General features: G+C 38.7%; 1 protein-coding gene across 1 annotated transcript in view; it reads left to right on the top strand.

The window, feature by feature from the left end:
- The window catches only part of nol11 (nucleolar protein 11), a 93,226-nt gene that overhangs the window by 12,646 nt on the left and 61,271 nt on the right, over window positions 1-19,309 (top strand). Inside the window, exon 4 of the mRNA XM_039693820.2 lies at window positions 12,077-12,225. Coding sequence (XP_039549754.1) covers window positions 12,077-12,225 — 149 coding nt within the window. The remainder of the gene's footprint in view (window positions 1-12,076; window positions 12,226-19,309) is intronic.

The raw sequence follows: 19,309 nt of genomic DNA, 5'->3' as shown, positions 1-19,309 counted from the left end.
CTTCTCTCCCGCTACAGACTTAGAAAAATCACACCCTCCTTGCCACAGTCAGGTTTGCCGGAGTGGTTTAATTTGTTTATTTTTGTCCCTGCGTGCCGATCGGAGACGGAGTTCACTGCTGATATTCTGAGAGCTTTCTTGTCTCGCGGCTGTCATCAGCAGCGCCTTGTATCGGCCAATCAGCGGATGGCGGGCAGGTGCGGTTTTGAAAATTGGTCAAAAACGTTGGTGCGGATGGTTGGCAGATGGATTATGAGTTTTGTGATGCGGTTGCGGATGAATTAATACCCCATCCGCGCATCTCTAGCGCCATACTGTGCCTGGTTCGCGCTTAAGAAAAAAAAAATGTCTGGCCAATCCGAGGCCCTCTGAACACGTGGGGCCCCTAGGCTGCAGCCTATGTAAGCCTGTGCATTAATCTGCGCTTATATATATATATATATATATATATATAAACTTTCATGTTTTTTGTCAAATAAATTAACTTGTCCACATTGTCTGCAGAAAGGGAAGATCTGCTGGCAGTTACAATTTCTCCAGCTGCTAAGGACTGAGGTAGCAGGTACAGCAAGGTACTGCTTTGCTAACTTGGCAATATGAGGATATGTGGGTTCATTGGTCCTCCACCATTCAAGTGGGTTGGAATCCAGTGAAATGCAATCCACAGACTTGTATAAGGTAACCTCTTCCTTCACTAGCTGCAAAGTAGGCTTGTTTCCCACCTGAGTCTTGAAGAGTTCACTGAACAGTTCAGCCATGGCAGACTTCTTGACAGGAGGAGATGATGCCTCTGAGTGTCCTGTCACTGGAGATGAACTAACTTCTGTGGCCTCTGCAAAATAAAATGACAAAACTAACTTTAATAAATTACTACTACTGGCACTGTAGCAGCAAAGTATTTCGGATTATACAATGTCAATGAAGATATTTTACACACTAGCAAATTAACACAATACCTGTTCTTCCATGGTTACAATTTCTGTGATGAGGTCGTTGTAGATTCTGTCACGACAGGCATCATCCACATGAGGAAGGGCCTTGAACCTTGGATCAAGAACTGTGCATTTGTGGAGGAAGTAATGACAAGCAGAGTATCTGTTCTTCAGGTTTTCTGTGATGACAGCCTTGATTTCTCTTACAGTTGGACTGTCTTCCTCATTGGGTGCCATAGAGTTGAGGACTGTGGTTTTTAGGGGGAGGATCATTGATGGTGAAGGTGTGGATTCAGTGCTCATCAGTGTTGTGATGGTTTTTAGTGGTTTAAGAACCTCAAGTACCTCCTCTGCCGTTTTCACATCCTGGTCAGACAACGTGCTTATTTCTTTGTTCTTCTTGAGGGCCTTTTCTGTCAGTGCAGAGTACACCGCTGCTTGCAGTTCAAGGTACCTCTCTAGCATATCATAACTGGAGTTCCAGCGGGTGGTGACATCATGAATAAGGGTGTGTTTTGGAATATTAAGCATTTCCTGTTTGCTCTCCAATAGAGGCAATGCATTGACGTCACTTTCCCGCTGGAACAACCCCCCTCAGCCTGACTGAGTGGCAAAAGATCTGCTGCGTGACTGGATTTAATAGGGGAACACTGCGAAAATGCGAGTAAAACGAACTATTTGATCAATTTAAACTAAATGTTGGACTCAATATAGTGTTCCTTACAACTCACTAAAGATCCAGTGATCCATTGATATTGACATGCAGCCATGAATCGTGTTGCCTGACATTTGTTTGCCTGATTTCGACACCGGGAAAATAAAAGCAATATAGACCTAAACATAAAGCAAATTTGCCTGTGAACGCTTTATATAAATATAATATAGGTAGGTCTAAATCCGGGTGATCACTTGTATCAGTGTTATATATAGCCTATAGGGATGCACCGAATATTCGGCCACCGAAAATTTTCGGCCGAAAATGGCCCAAAAGTGCATTTTCGGTTTTCGGCCGAAAGACTTTTATCACCGAAACAATACGGGCGAAATGTTGTGATGACGCAAACAGAAACCGCGACCTGCACGTGCTTGTCTGAAGCAACATGTTTGCGGTGCGGACGTATTTCAGTGAATCTGAACCTGCGAGGAGACGGAAGCCTTGTTTATCCACCTATATCTGCTCTAAACAATGCGCGCCGCCATGACAACGACTCCGGATGCGAGCGGGTGAAGTATAAACTGTGGAGACTCGCGCTGCGGAGGTAGGCGAAAGTATGCGCGAGTCTCCTCAGACAGCGCGCACACCGCTCCAAACGGTCGAGGCGTTTATACTGGACCCGCTCTCCGTCGTACTATTCCTTGAAACGACAGGGGACGACTCAAGTAACTGTCCTCTAACCATTAGGAATCGGTGAGAAGAAGAATAATCATGTAAAACCCAGTAAACTCTGAGATTATTACTTGTGTGACATTACAAAAAAATATATATGGGAACATGTATGTATAGAACTAAATTAATGCTCTCTTAAATATTTTCTACATTCACTAAACATGTTTCGTTAAGTTTCATGTACATTTGTATTAATCATGGACCTTTGTTCATTTAAAAAGGCTTTTTATGCTATTGTATGCTAAATTTTTAAAATGTAAGAAACTAATTTAGACGTGCAAAGGGTGCTGGTGTGATGAGAAGAAGTTCGCACTCGGCTTTGTTTTTATGAGAGAACATTTAATTTTAAAACCTTTCTGCAGGCCATTAGATTATTATTTAATGTACACATGAGTGGGGTCAAAAACATTTTACTTTGAATTTTATTTTATACTGTGCATTGTGCTAAATAAATATTTGCATAATTTGTAATTGATTTATTCTTTGAAAATTTTATATTAATTTATGCAATTGCAATGCCTTGATTTTAGTAACGTTTGTACCAAGGTTATAATCGTTAACGAAAACTAACGAAAAAACGAAACCTAGATGGGAAAAAACATTGTCGTTAACTGAAATAAAAATAAAAACGAGCCATTACAAAAAAACTATAACTAACTAAAACTGTAATGTGTGTTTGCAAAACTAACTAAAATAAAATAAAATTATAGAGCAAATGCCCTTAGTTTTCGTCTCTAACACTATTTAAAACACGCAGTGTATTCGTTGCATTTCATTTCCCTGTAACGCTCTCTCCCTCCGTCTCTCTCTCAAATGCACGCACACACACAGCCCCTCCCCTCCGTGCAATGCACACCGCGTCTCTATGAAAACGAGGGTTCGGATCAATGTTAAAAGCAAGTTCGCGAAAGGTTGGTATCTCATGATGAACATCTTTACACAATCACACATTAAAAGGTGGTGTAAAAATATGTTAAATTCTTAATACAATTCTGTAAGTGTGTTAATGTCAACCCGAGAAGCGATTGAGCCTTCGTTAGAAAGTTACTGACTTAGTTGCAATTTTGAGGTAAAATGCTGCTGGGCATGGCCGTAGCTAACCAGTCCGGACCTCGGCCATTTTTTTTACATTCAAAAATGGAATGGCATGATTGAATGATTATGTGAATGATTAATTAGCCATGTTTAGACCACCTGTGTGTTTGCAATTCATGTTGCAGCGAGAAGCTAGCGCAGTGAAGGGGGCTTGAGAACGCATTGTGAATGAGGGCGCTAGTGTAGCCTCTGTGTTGCCAGATCCACCTAATCGAAGGGTGCGGTAATCTTCTGGACCTGTTTTTCGGATTTAATGTGACACTTTAGGAAGTTATTATAGTGGAAAGTTGCATGTTAGTGTTAGTGATATATTAATCTTATTTCCAAAACACAAGCTTTGAAGTAATTTCGAATTGTTATTATATTATTTGTTTTGTTTTGCTTGTTTTTCGTAGCAATATCTTGCAACATTTTACTGTCTGCGTTAATAAAAAAAGCTTTTAGACAAACTGCAATTGCATAAAGCTACCACACCAAACGCAATGATCATTGTGATTATCTGTAAAAACAATAGCATAATACAGATCTGTATGTTACAGAATTAAATTTGCTAAAATAACCTTACTGGCCAGCTGGAAGACGGCTCATGCTTTGTTAACGTTTCACATAGTCATCATAAATGCAATAATTAAAGTAGTGTTTCTCAACTAGCAATCTATTCAACTAGCAATCTATTTAGACCTACTTTTATTCTGTTTCTTTGCACAAAACTCTCCAGAAAGTGCCATTTAATAGTTATAAATAGTTATGTATATATATATATATATATATATATATATATATATATATGGTAAATTCCTTTAAAAAATCCCTTCATGTCCATGGGGAAATGTGGGTCCAATAGCCTAACCATTATTATATTACTAATTATTGTGAGGTAATTATTAACCATTATTACCTCACTAGTTTTCAGACCCTGGTTGCGGCCTTGCTGCTTGGTTGTCGGTGTCAAAACTCTATAAGCTGTGATTCAAATATTAAATAATGTTATGTCATTATTTTACTCTTACACTGACTGTTTGCTGCTTCAGTCCAGATTAGTGTTGTATAGGGTAAATTTAGTATAAGGTGTGGAAATTGTAAAGCTGTGGGATTTTTTTATAGAAGATATGTAGATTGTTACGGTAAAGGATTTTCACATTGTAGGCTTCATTTTATGTACTGGTTTTAATGTTGAATAGATATTTCTAAAATTGTATGATGTTTTTGTTGAGTTATTATTACACAATTCTTTTTCTGACCTTTTTCAACCTTGCCCCTGACAAATAACCCAAACTACAAAAAAGACTAAAACTAACACTAAAACTAATAAAAACTAAACTAAAACTAAGCATTTTCAAAAAATAGAAACTAAACTAAACTAGCAAACCCACTTTTAAAACTAATTAAAACTAAACTGAATTTGAAAACAAAAATTCAAAACGAAATAAAAATAAAAACTAATGAAAAATGCAAAACTATAATAACCTTGGTTTGTACACAGTCATAGCCATAAATGCAATGATACTGATAATTGGCATAATTTCTTTCGGTGTTTCGGTTTTCGTTTTTCGGCCTTGGTTTCCTCTTTTTCGGTTTTCGGTTTCGGCCAAGAATTTTCATTTCGGTGCATCCCTAATAGCCTATATATATCATATCGTCCATATATATATATATATATATATTAGGGGTGTGCAAAGCAGCCGCTATTTGTATTTGTTCAGGGAGGAAAAGTATTTGTATTTGTATTCGAGTAAAATTCAAAATAGACATAAAAATCTTTAAAAATACTTTATAGTGTATGCATTCTTTAATTATATCCATTATAATAATTATGGATATGCAATATTGGTTGATTTTTTTCTATAAATCCAGCAATGAACATGTAACAAGAAAAGTCATTGAAAAGAAAATAACAGTCAGCCATTACCTCATGAACCATGGTTAAACCAACAACTAATAAAATACAATTGTGAACATTATGAACCCCAACACCACGGTGGAGGATGCTGTGCAGACAGAATAAGTTATATGGATAATTTATAGTGAGGAGGTTGATTATGAGCCCGACGCGAAGCCTGAAGGGTTTTCGCTATAACTACGCCTCGCTCTACATTACCCCGCTTATTACATGGCTACCTACCAAATAAATCAATAATTTGACTCAAAATATGGATATAAAAAGGAGTTTATTGATTTAAAAAGCGATTGTATCGCTCCCGCTAAAAAAAGAAAAATAGTCCGTTCTGTCTCTACGTTTAGAATCCATGGCAACGCTCTGTTTTTCATAGCAACGGTGTGTTATACTTATAATCAACGGCCTGTTATAATAACAGACCGCATTCTACATTGGAATTCAATCAAGCCATGAAACAAATAATTACCGTTACCGAGCTAACAGAGCTACGTAAACAGAGCGAACATGAGAGCACCCGTCTGCAGACGTCAATAATCATGGAATATACTCCCGATCAAACTCCGCTTCCCGAAAGTTATAAACTGCCACCGGAACATAGTTAAGGTACAAACATCTATTAAACAAAAATAGTGATGCAGTTAAGTGTTTTTTTTCTTTTTTTCCCTCTCTGTTGCTGTGTGGAGCAGCCTGTGTCAGTCACCTCTTCCTGAACGTCACTCACTTAACTCGGTCTCGTGAGGAACGCAGCTTTTTTAAAATAAAGTATTTCTTGTTCCCGAATACAAATATTTTTTTAAGTATTTGTTCGGAATAAGTATTCGTAAAAAACACATTATTTGTACCTTTCCGAATACCGTATTCGGATTCGGCTCCACCCCTAATATATATATAACAATACAAAATATATGGGTATGGTTTTTCACCTAAATTCAGCATATTGACACAAAATGATAACTGCAAATCCACCTTTCGCTGACTGGAGTTCAGTTGTTTCTGTCATTTGCAGTGATCCATTTGCTCCTTCTATAGCAGTCTGTAAAAATATACCTCCTTTTTTTTGTCAGATCTAGTTGTACAGTCAATCGCAAAGCTCTTTCCGACTTTATATGTGTTTGTTTTTCGCGGCATTCACGCTGAAAGCATATACAGCCGCTCAGTCTTTCTGCCACTCGCTGTGAGGAACTGCAGGCACTCCGGCCGACGGTGACGTCACGCGCATTCCCTCTATATATATGCTGCTGTTGGGCTACGGTGAAAAAAAGACACAACCCTTCTGACTCTACCTAGCACTCTGGACACCTGGTTGGGACCTGTTGCATTCTGTGATGCTAAATTAATTGTGTGTGCAAAACATCCAATTTGAGCGCCCAGTCCAGCTTGACTGACTGCATTGACAATTAAGGCTGTCGCGGTAACCTCAATTTTGTAGTACTGCGCTTCTGACAAGTCAACCGCAGAGGATTGCACGTAACCGCAGCAACCGCGATATTCACATTTTTTTTTTATAAGGCTATACCCTTCTTGTTTTGAACTTAATGCATGTGTATTGAATGTTAAACAAGTTCATAATGATAACAAGACTGTTTATCATGGTGATGTGTAGCCTACAGGCTTCACACAGACAGTGAATGATCGGCAGAGCGCGTGCAATTCTGCGTCTGTGTTTGAAGTCGTGAAAAGCTTATCGTGTCGAAGGGAAGCAAAATATTTGTCGCATCATCATATTAACGTTCTCTTCACGGATATTTTCCCATAAGTGCGCATCAGCAGCAGCGCTGGTCAGCATCCCATAGCACAAGGAAACCACGGGGAAATAAAATCAGTGAGTCACGCATTGAATCAATGCTATATTGGTCTCTAATAAGTTTTTTTCTGATTTGATTGATCCATCTGTATCATGCTAGGGTAATGTGTTTAACACGTGAATCCTTACTAAAAATGCAGTTCTATAATGAGCCGTTGGCATGAATTGTCCTCGTGATAGAGCGGTAGTGGAGCGCGCTCGGAGCAAGTGAAAACCACAACGCTCTGACTTTTAAAAAATCCGCTCCGCACTCCATTCAAAATCATGCCGCTCCCACTCCAGTCCGCTCACATACTCTGGTCGAGTTCATAGCCGTGGAGATTGTCTTGGACGGGGTGCAGCAGGCAATCAGATGATCTTCTAGAAAATAACATGCAATGTGTCACAGAGCCAACAATGTTACATAGAATTTACAATAGGACAAATGGTTTATTACAAGGAAGCAAGCTAGAGCAGAGATGAAATGCAGAAAAGATAAAGAATATAAAAAATCCTAAGGTAATATATTGTGCAATAAATGCAAATTATTATCATGATAAACAATAATTCCCCCTTTGTTGTGGAGGGTTTTTTTCTCTTCCTCCTGAAATCACTTATTATCAATCTTTGTAAGTGACGTCATTAACAGTACGTTACAATGAATTATTTCAGGTTAAATAAATTAGCTTACTTCCCACCCACTGACAAATTACCAGCAAAACAAAACTATCAAAAACTGTTAACACAAAAATGTGGTTAAACCCAAACTTATGTAGAACAAGAGCTCAATTGTAACGTAAACTTAACTTAACGTTAAATTAGCTCTTCTGAAAACGGAGATGCTAACAGACTTTTTCCGAAGACACAAAACCATTTCTATAAAGTAAATATTCAACAGAAGTGTATCAATTACACGTAAGAAAGGTGTCCGGAACGTTTATATGTATTATTTGAGTGATTTTGGTAACTAAACTCACCTGAAAACAGAGAAAACAGTGAGAGACGCTAGTCTTGCTGTTTGTCAGTTGATGAGGTTTCCTCGTTTCCATGGTTTCCATCTGCTCGTGCGCTCCTTTCAATCAGATAGCTTTTGCGACTCAATGTTTACGCGCACGTACGCCCAAAAACGTCAAAAGACACGCAGCATTTAAATAAACATCTAGAATTATAACATTTAACAATTTAAATATCTTGTAAAAAAGGGGCCACAAAATCGATCCAAATAGCGGGGTTCGATTTGTGGTGAAGGTTTCAAGTGCGTTCCGTCTTTTCCAAGCAAAGTGTTTTTTTAATTAAATGCGACACATTTAATCTTATGTATTAACTCGTTTCATCTGACTCCACAAAATGAAAAAGTGTTTATCAATGATATCTGTGCATCATTTAATACGTTAATGCTTGAAGGTATAGCGGAGGATCTTTCCGAATTTTAGAGAAGACCCGCCCTCTCCATTTTTAAAAAAAAAATGCACATGCACAAACACAACACTCTTGCTCCCGAGAGGGAACGTCTATTACGCCTTGCACAATTATGTTGCAAATTCTAAACTAACTCAAAAATATTCATAAAAAAGACAACATCTCAAATGCCCTTCCGTGTTTTATTTACTTATTATACTGATCGATTGAGTGACCGAGGACTCAAGACATGATATGTGCAACCCTGTATCACACGAAATACGTTCTGAGGAAACTATTTTGCAAATCGCAATTACGTTACATAGCAACATATAATCAGTGCTATTACGTTGGTCCTTAACCTAATATCTCTCATTGTTAATACGTTATTTTTATACATAGTTGCATATGGAGAAGTAGCTTGTTGCATTTGTGTAATAATAAACACAAAAGGTTTTAGAATATTTCAGCGTGATACCATTTACCATTTTGGTCAAAAGGCTACTTTAGACAAATTGAGATGTTTACCGTGTCTATGCGGTGCATGACTCGTGCCAGGGCTAGCATTGTAGCTTGCATTAACTTTTACTAGTGATTTTAAATGGATTTCTCCAAATAGCGTGACAAACTTTACCTGTCTGGTAGAATCTTCGCGACTGCGGCATCAATGAGAAGCCCAACCTGTGCTTTTAGCGCACGCCAGCGTGTGATTCACCCAAAATCACTCTGGTCTTGTTTCTATATTCTGAGGCCTTTCTCTTCTTATCATACACTTCGTAAACATTTTTTCTCTTTCGACCCTCACCCATTTTCAAAGGAATGGCTGAAACCGTAACTCTGACATAATACACCTGAAAGTGAAAACTACATAGGGATGAGCACGTAGCCTACGACGGCCTTACGTAAACATATCACCAGAATGATTGACACTTAGGTGGACCAATAGTATAGACTACCCACCCGGAAAAAGAAAATCCTCCGCTATACCTTTGACTTTCTTATAACTCTAATGAAAATAAAGTCAAAGTCTGTTAGAATAGCCAAATATAACAATGTATTATGTCAGGTAAATGTATTATTACAGTTCCACAAGATAATCAGAGCAAACCATCAATTGTTTTAGGACAAAGATACTTTACCCAACATATTAACTACATGAGCTGAGTCTCAAAGACACAGCATCATGGGCTGATCTGATACAGAATAGCAGCCCTGAACTCTTGTGCATTTTCCTTAAATAGAGCTAGACCTGATCCAATCACCAAATTTACCTGATTTAATCACCAAACTACAATGGACTGAATCCCCCACCATGCTTACTGTGGGAAGGAGAGTTTGCATTCAGACAAAAGGTAGAAGGTGAATAACTCAAAGACATACCCTTTTGTGTGCAAGATATTTCTATATTCTTAAAAACCTTATTACCTTTTCTTTTACTTCTTTGGAAATGAGACATTATTACCAGTCACCCTGAGACTTTTGAAATGATTCTAAACAGTCCTTAAAGATGATCACATTCACATTAAAAACACATATTCTTGTTCAAGCAAGGTCCTCTTGTCTTCAGAAGACACTGGTCACTAATTACATCAACCAGTTCCAGTTTTCCAGTCTTACAATACCAATCTTTCATTTGAAAGTCATGTGTCTAGTATCTGTAAAACTGCAATTCCATCTTAAAAATATATCTAAATTACGCCATATGCTCTCATTAAAAAATGCGGAACAATTCGTTAATGCGTTCATGACCTCAAGGCTAGATTATTGTAATGGTCTACTGGGTGGGTGCCCTGCACGTTTAATAAACAAACTACAGCTAGTTCAAAACGTTGCAGCTCGAGTTCTTACCAGAACCAGGAAGTATGACCATATTAGCCCGTATATTCTTCAGAAAACACTGGTCACTAATTACATCAACCAGGTCCATTTTTCCAGTCTTACAATCTTTAATTTTAAATAATGAATTTAAAACTCATTGTAGTTCTCATTCACTTGACAATTATGCTTTTTTTATACCATTTTGCTAATGTAAGCAATTTTCAAATTTCAATTGCAGTTTCGTTGCCAGTAAGTCATAAAATTACCAAGTAATTACAATTAGAGCACGTATCTGCGACGTTGGTTATCTTATAACCTTAGGAGGACGTACTGATGACTTTGTGAGTTGGTAATATGATGGTAATGAAATTACGAGCATACGACGTTGTAGTTACGTTGTCAATTGGTAAGTCATGAAGTGACCAAAAAGTACGAATATATTACGTAACTGTTACGTCGTGTGTTAGCTGGGAAATAGCTTTGTTTTAGTATTTGATTTAAGTTGATATTTACAATAAATATTGTATGGCTACAGTGTAAAGGGAATGCTGCTGGTTTAAAGCACCTTATTTGTTTTCAAGTTTTTGCACCCCTAGCCACTATGTTAATAAGCAACTGAAAAAAGCACAAATCTCAGGGCATGTCAAAACATCTCAAGGACCCTAAAAACACCTTAGACCCGAGGGTTATTCTTGTGGGCCTGGACTTCTTGTTCAGACACATGGCATCATGGAATCAAGTAGCAATGGATAAAAAATCAAAACCTGACTAAATCTGCTACAAATCTTATATTGGGACTTGTGTGATTCTTCCATCAGAGCAATGATCCAAAACAAACATAATCAACAACAATAAAAAGGGTAACTGAGCACAGAATTAAGGTTCTGCCATAACCATCCCAGTCCTCTGAACTGAACCCTATTGACAACTGAAGAGGAAAGTGTATCAACATGGACCCAGGAATGTGAAGGATCTGGGGGAGTGATCTCTGATCTCCAAACATTATAATCATTATTGAAGAATACTCTGTTAGAAGAGCTGTTATCATGACAAAAGGAGGTTGCAAAAAGTATTGAACAAAAGAGTAGAATTATTTGTTGGCCAATGTGAATTAAAGAAACATTTCATAGTGAGATTTCCCCCTCGTTTCAGTTGTTTTACTTCAATGAATGGATAGGTTTTTGTGACTTGTTATTTGCCAAGGGTGCCAATAATTCTGACGACTACTATATGTACTCAAGTAATACATGTGTCTTTGAAACGCAGTGTAAATATGAAGTTAAACCTGCCTCCTGATAGGTTTAATTCAGCTGTATTCAGCTCAAACTCTGCTACAGTAATATAAGCAGCATGTATGTGTGTGGGTTGTGAGAGATTAAAATGCTTTGTGGTGCTCCCTTAAAATGGAAATATCTATATAAATCTAAATATATCTAAAAACAAATAATTATAAATCTTTTGCACAAAAGCAACAAGAACTAAAACAAAATAAAAACTATTTACAGGCAGAGTTTCTAATTATAAAATGTTTTTTACAGCATTGTGCAAGCCAATCACAGTTTATTTCTTGAACGCAATGGCCAATCAGATGCATTATAAAAAGATTCATTGTGTGATTCAAGGCACCTAACCCCCAATCGCTCCCCAAGCCCTGCAGAAAAAAATGGCTGGGTGTATTCACTGTGTGTGTGTGTGCATTGGATTGTTGAAATGCAGAGTACAAATTCTGAGTATGGGACATCATTATTTTTTTGTGCCTTTTTTAGGTTTCTGCGGATGTTCTTAGAGTGTTGTCAGCTGCCGACTCTGAGGCTGTGGTGCTGTTTTGTTGTGGGGCTGTCAGGTTCCTGGACTCATTGCTCGCTTCCCCACAACAGCCTATAGAAGATGTTTTGGCAGAGGAAGAAATTATCAGGTCAGAGATTGCAAACTATTCACTATATCTTTTTTCAGTATGGCCGAAAGGATTTGTGGGGCCGATTACTGGAAGCTGAATCACCCGATACCGATCACCCTAACAGGGTGTATTTGTAGCCTTCTATTTATCATGTAGCATTATTTATTACAGTATATTTAACAACAATGTACATTAAGTATTACAATTAAGAGAAGACAACACATCATGAATTCACAACTGTGTATTTTTTTGCAAGCAACATGATGCAACCAGCATATTGACAGCCTGTGCTTGGTTATTAGGAACAGTTAGGGCTTGACAAATATAACTTTCCTGTAGAATATAAAATAAAAAAGATAAAATACAGAACATCTGAGCCTTTAAATTTAGCTTTAGACTACTTAACTAAAAACTGCAACAAAAAAGACTATAGCCAAAATATTTTTGAGTCAGTCAGCCATCAGTTTTTCTAATAAACTTAAAGGACCACTGGTAACAAAGTGCACAGCAACAAAAAATACAAATAACTAAGAACTTCCATATCTGTATCTATGTATAACTCCTTGCTCAGTCAGATTTGGGCATTTAGAGAGGTAGAGAGAGGGAGAGTGAGGTAGAGAAAAGAGAAGAGGGAAAGAGGTTATTAGACTGTGATCTCTTCCAAAACTAACTAACTTAAGCATTAATGGCAGATTTTTCTTTATAAATATAAGCATCTCATCATCATTTTTGGCTGACAACTTATTCCTTTTTTCATCTATAATATTCCCTGCTCTGCTAAAAAGCCACTCGGTATGAACACTTGTGCACGGTGAACAGAGGTAGTTTCGTCCTGCTTGTGCGAGAGCCGGAAAGCAGCTTTTATTGTTCTGCCAATAAACAAGTGGCTGTCTACTTTGTGTTATAACTGGCTCTGACAGGTAGAGATTGATTTGAAATGATACTGAGCTGTTGTCACTGCCACCACATTCCTGATCTCCACCCAACAACTCAGTATACATTGCATGCAAGGAGCCAGTTCGTGGTACTTTCTCTGGGGGTCCGGCTCCAGACCCGCTTGCAGCTAAACTCTCCTCTCTCTCCTGCTGTTCCAGTCCAGTGGCCAGACATCAGAAAGCAGCCCACGTATCTGGGGCTTGACTGCGTCAGAGAAATACCTGTCTTTGTACCTTTTATTAACAAGAAAACAAAACATTCATTAATTTATTTGAACTGTATATTAATTTGTCAAGTCAGAATCAGAAATACTTTAATAATTGGGTTACAGTTGCTCCATGTTAGAAAAGAAATAAGTAACAGCAAAGAAATAAGAAAAATGGAATCTTTATTAAGAAATGTTCTATTTAATTTAGAAGGTTATGATTAGTCAGCCTAGCATACTCCATAAAGTTTTTTTTTTACTCTTTAGACTTAACTCTTCTAAATGCTTATGTTTACAGAAAATGTAACGTAACTTGAAGGAAATACCAGCCTACACAAGACACAATTACACTATTTATTTCAGTAATAGCTCCTTATTAATCATGTAGTCCAAAGATACCTTCTAAGGAGCCTACTAGAATAGTCAAATATACGGTGGGGCCAAAAAGTATTTAGTCAGCCACTGATTGTGCAAGTTCTCCTACTTAGAATAATGAGAGAGGTCTGTAATTTTCATCATAGGTACACTTCAACTATGAGAGACAAAATGAGAAAAAAATCCAGGAAATCACATTGTAGGAATTTATTTGTAAATTATGGTGGAAAATAAGTATTTGGTCACCCACAAACAGCAAGATTTCTGGCTCTCACAGACCTGTAACTTCTTTAAGAAGCTATTCTGTCCTCCACTCGTTACCTGTATTGGCACCTGTTTGAACCCGGTATCTGTATAAAAGACACCTGTCCACAGCCTCAAACATTCACACTCCAAACTCAACCATGGCCAAGACCAAAGAGCTGTCGAAGGACACCAGGAAGAAAATTGTAGACCTGCACCAGGGTGGGAAGAGTGAATCTACAATAGGCAAGCAGCTTGGTGTGAAAAAATCAACTGTTGGGAGCAGTTGTAAAAAAATGGAAGACATACAAGACCACTGATAATCTCCCTCGATCTGGGGGTCCACGCAAGATCTCATCCCGTGGGGTCAAAATGATCATGAGAACGTTGAGCAAAAATCCCAGAACTAGACGGAGAGACCTAATGAATGACCTGCAGAGAGCTAGGACCAAAGTAACAAAGGCTACCATAAGTAACACACTACATGGGGACTCAAATCCTGCAGTGCCAGGCATGTCCCCCTGCTTAAGCCAGTACATGTCCAGGCCTGTCTGAAGTTTGCCAGAAAGCATATGGATGATCCAGAAGAGGATTGAGAGAATATCATGTGGTCAGATGAAACCAAAATAGGACTTTTTGGTAAAAACTCAACTCGTCGTGTTTGGAGGAAGAAGAATGCAGAGTTGCATTCCAAGAACACCAAACCTACTGTGAAGCATGGGGGTGGAAACATCATGCTTTGGGGCTGTTTTTTCTGCAAAGGGGACAGGAAAACTGATCTGTGTTGAGGGAAGAATGAACGGGGCCATGTATCGTGAGTTTTTAAGCCAAATCCTCCTTCCATCAGTGAGAGCCTTGAAGATGAAACTTGACTGGATCTTCCAGCATGACAATGATCCCAAACACAACGCCCGGGCTACGAAGGAGTGGCTCCGTAAAAAGCATTTCAAGGTCCTGGAGTGGCCTAGCCAGTCTCCAGACCTCAACCCCATAAAAAATTTGTGGAGGGTGTTGAAAGTCCGTGTTGCCCAGCGACAGCCCCAAAACATCATTGCTCTAGAGGAGATCTACATGGAGGAGTGGGCCAAAATACCAGCTACAGTGTGTGCAAATCTGGTGAAGACTTACAGGAAATGTTTGACCTTTGTCATTCAAGGTTATGTTAAAGTATTGAGTTGATCTTTTGTTATTGACCAAATACTTATTTTCTACCATAATTTACAAATACATTCTTACAATGTGATTTCCTGGATTTAATTTTTATTTTTTTCATTTTGTCTCTCATAGTTAAAGTGTACTTACGATGAAAATTAGAGACTTCTCATCGTTCTAAGTAGGAGAACTTGCACAATCAGTGGCTGACTAAATCATTTTTGCCCCCACTGTGTGTGTGTGTGTGTGTGTGTGTGTGTGTGTGTGTGTGTGTGTGTGTGTGTGTGTGTGTGTGTGTGTGTGTGTGTGTGTGCGCGCATATATATCGTTAAACACAGCAGGAGAGAACGCAATGTTAGCCAGCTAAAGCCTAGTTCACACTACATGATTTTAAAACGTCGGGCTGAACTGTGCGGTTCACACTACATCACTTGCTCTCAGTGAAATCAGGAGTGTTCAAGTTTTTAGCTGTTCACACCACACAACACAACGTGATTGATCCACAACAGGAGGTAACTCACTACACGAGTTGACAACGCACTACATAGAGATACAACCACGATTGGATGATAAGAGCAAATCATTTGTGACTCAATGAGAGCTGTTTCATTACTATGCTACGGTCTAAATCCTGAAAATCAAATAAATAACGAGTTGACGACAACTCTGTCACTCAACGATTTTATCTTGTCTACAAACCACGTTTTGTCACGATAAAACACGCAGTAAATAAATAAATATTGCGCCAATTATACCCAGCGAAGAAGAGAACACAACACGTGAATATGGACGTCAGACAGAAACTAGTGCTGCACACTGTTTGCGCTACGATCTTCTCTGAGGGAAAAAAAAAAAAAGAGAAGATTTACCTGGTGTCCTCAACCCATGCGTTGCTATGATTGGCTGTACCCATGACATCACTGAGTTTGAGTCGCGTGATGGCTCTGGATATCTAGCAGGCTAGATATTTTTCTGGGCTCGGCGACGAGTCTGTGAGGCATCTGCGAGCGTTTTCGCTGCGTTGTTGGCTCTTTCATACTAACAGATTGGCAAGCGTTCATCGTCCGCTAATCCCCCGCGATTTGCACACGATAACACCCTGTCCTGTCGGCATAAATCGGGCTTAAAATCCTGTAGTGTGAACTTGGCATTACTAAAGCTCCGGCGGAAAATTATTAGCTAACGCTACGGAGGCCATAATATTTTTGACTCATGGCTGAAGTTAAGTTTCTCCAGCTCTCCACAGTTAAAAAAAAATGCATCTCAAAATGCATCAGATTGATGCTTTAAAATATGGAATATTTACAATTTTCTTACGGGGGAGCATGCCCCTTAAATTTAAAGAGATTCACAAAAGTATATCAAAGTCACAAATAAATAAAGATCCAGAAATAAATGTAAAGAGTTTCACAAAAAAAAAAAAAATAAAACTCACAAATAAAATGAGATTTGCAAATAAAAATATATATTTACAAATGTTTTTTTATGCCACAAACACAACTCTGCCTGGCATTTATTTGTGTACCGCTTTTTGTGCATTTGTAAATCCCCTCACGCATTTGTGAATCGGTTCCTGTGCATTTGTAAATCCCCTCACGCATTTGTGGATTTTGAAACAAATAAGTGCACTCCACCCACCCTTTCCTCAAGCCAATCAGATAATGGACACATTGAGCTGACCAGTCATAGCATGTTCTCGCTACAACCAATTAGGCTTTACTCTTGGGGACGTAAACTGAATCTGATTCATTTTGAAGATATGCACCCTTGAAATGGAGCTGTAAACTATGGGCGCTTCATTCAAATTGAGCTGTTTGTGTGGTTAACACCCTGTTTTCAAAAGGTTGTTGGAGTTTAAGGCTTTTTTATATTTCCATCAGGATAAATTCAGGATTACACGCAAATTATGATCACCATCCCGGGCATAACAACCTCTACACCTGAATCAAGCGGCGCGACAGCTCGTTAGAAGCAAATATCCCATTATCTTCTTGGCTGCCTTGGCAGTTTCGATAATGTAAACTAACATGTTTGTAATGTTAACACATTTTGCCCATGACGTTTTCTTACCTGCAGATATATGACGCGTCTATAATCTTCCTTCTTGACTAATGCTGGCTACATGCATAATTCATAATTCGTGATAATGTAGTCTATTGCAGTGTTTCCCAAACTTTTTTTCTGGCGACCCACATTTTAAAGTCGATAAATCCTTGTGACCCAAAAAACATTAGGCCCATATAGTTCATATATCACGAAGAGAATTTATGCATTAACAAAATATGTATGACCATTTTTTAAGGTCATTTTTTAAGCTTACAGTTAACTATTTAAAAGAGATACAGATATTTGACAAAGCACTTTTTTTGTTTAACCTGTTGTTGACAATATGCAGAGGTGAAATGAGAAAGGAAAAGTTGACAGGGCATCTCATTGTTTTCATATTCTCATAGTTACAGTGTACATAATTTACTATAATAATTATTATAGGCTTAAATTAAAATATTCTGACACTGAGACTTTGTAACCATGCATGGCTCACTACCACTGCATAAAAATGCCTAAACAGGCACAAAAAAAAAAAAAAAAACTACACACACGATTAAATACATATTCCTCTACCCCCCTAATAAATCTAAGGCAATATAAATGACTATAACATAGCATTCAATATAAATATTCCACATTTATGCCCAAACCATGGTAAATTATTACATTCAGGCTATTACATGGTAAATGTTTGTAAGGGGGGTGATTAGGGCATTTAGTCTTCTAACTGTATTCATGTTTCTTCTATTTTTCTCATCAGTAGTGTTGGGAATGTTAAGACTGTTTCATCCGATTTAATACTAGTTAAAATCATTGAGTGATGTGTGGTTTGTAAGAGAGAGGAGTACGTGTCCGACGCTTCTTAAAGGATGTCGCGCAACGTTGTTTAATAATAGTGTCCGGGACCGGGAGTAAACGCAACTCCTTTAAGCTTTGCGTTCCGTTATCCACTGGGCCGTGCTGCCTAGTTCAAAGTAAACTAGTGAAACGACTGAAACCAGCGCTATTTTGTTCTATTTGTTGTTACTTACCGAGAAACCGCTTCAGGTGAACAAATCCGAATCGTTTCAGACCGTTATGCACGCGCGTTTGGCCAATGGCCAATTCATGGAAAGGAAATAATCAAACCAACGAATGATTATTATCGCTGGTTCAGTCGACAGAAATACGGGACACACATAAAAACTGCTGAAATATTCGGACTGTAAACTTTTCTCTCAGGTCAGTCGGAGTGCTCATGGTACACACACAGTGCGTGCGTATAGTCATCCAGCTGCACGCGCCACTGCGTCCACGTGCATATCTAACCAAATTTAGCCGCGCGGCACCACCAGAAAATAGGAGGAGAGGGAGGTTGGGGTGCCCTCGGCAGTATGGAGATGATTGGCGGGCTGCACTTGGCCCGCGGGCCGCCAATTGAATAGCCCATATCTAGAGAGTAGCCTACAACACACTGAAAAATAGTGCTCGACTTGGCGACCCAGACAAAATCTCCCGCGACCCACGTGTGGGTCGGGACCCCGACTTTGGGAATGACTGGTCTATTGGACGCGGCGCAGCGTGACACGATGATTCACTGATAGTAAACGGATGCCCGTTCTTCTGAAGCAGCGGCTACACAGAGGACACATCATTTGCACCTTTGCTTTGTCCAGTGTAGACAGACTCCAAGGGGTAGACACAATGTAAAAAAATGACAAAACGGATTTTCTTTTAAAGTACAGTCTTGGTGACAAATAGCTTGCTATTAGGGGTGTATCGATATTCGAACAGAACTGAAAAACCACGATACAGACCTCAAGATTCGAATCCCGATACTCTCATTGCGTGCCGAACATGCCCCGCCCCCTGTTACCCCGGTCCCGCCCAGCCCGGCTCAATGGACCTCAGGTCTTATGTGTACAGTACACAACGAATTCAGTTTTGTAGCCTAATCACCATTAACACCAAATAACAAGCTCTGTGTTTTGTTACTTTCGATGATAAGCAAGGTGTAATCTTTCAAATTCTGTCTATTTGATCACGAAATTCAAACAATAAATGGCGTTTTGGTGCTCTTTGATGTGGCGTGACCGATTGCTGTAGGCCTATCAGGGTCCTTATTTCAAGCAGCAGCGCGGCATGCGAGTAAACGCAATCATC

The sequence above is a fragment of the Pimephales promelas genome, chromosome 8 (genome assembly GCF_988280905.1).
Source record: "Pimephales promelas chromosome 8, fPimPro1.hap1.1, whole genome shotgun sequence".
Lineage (NCBI taxonomy): Eukaryota > Metazoa > Chordata > Actinopteri > Cypriniformes > Leuciscidae > Pimephales > Pimephales promelas.
Note: the sequence above shows the minus strand (reverse complement) of the source record. Positions and strands in the feature narration are given on the sequence as shown.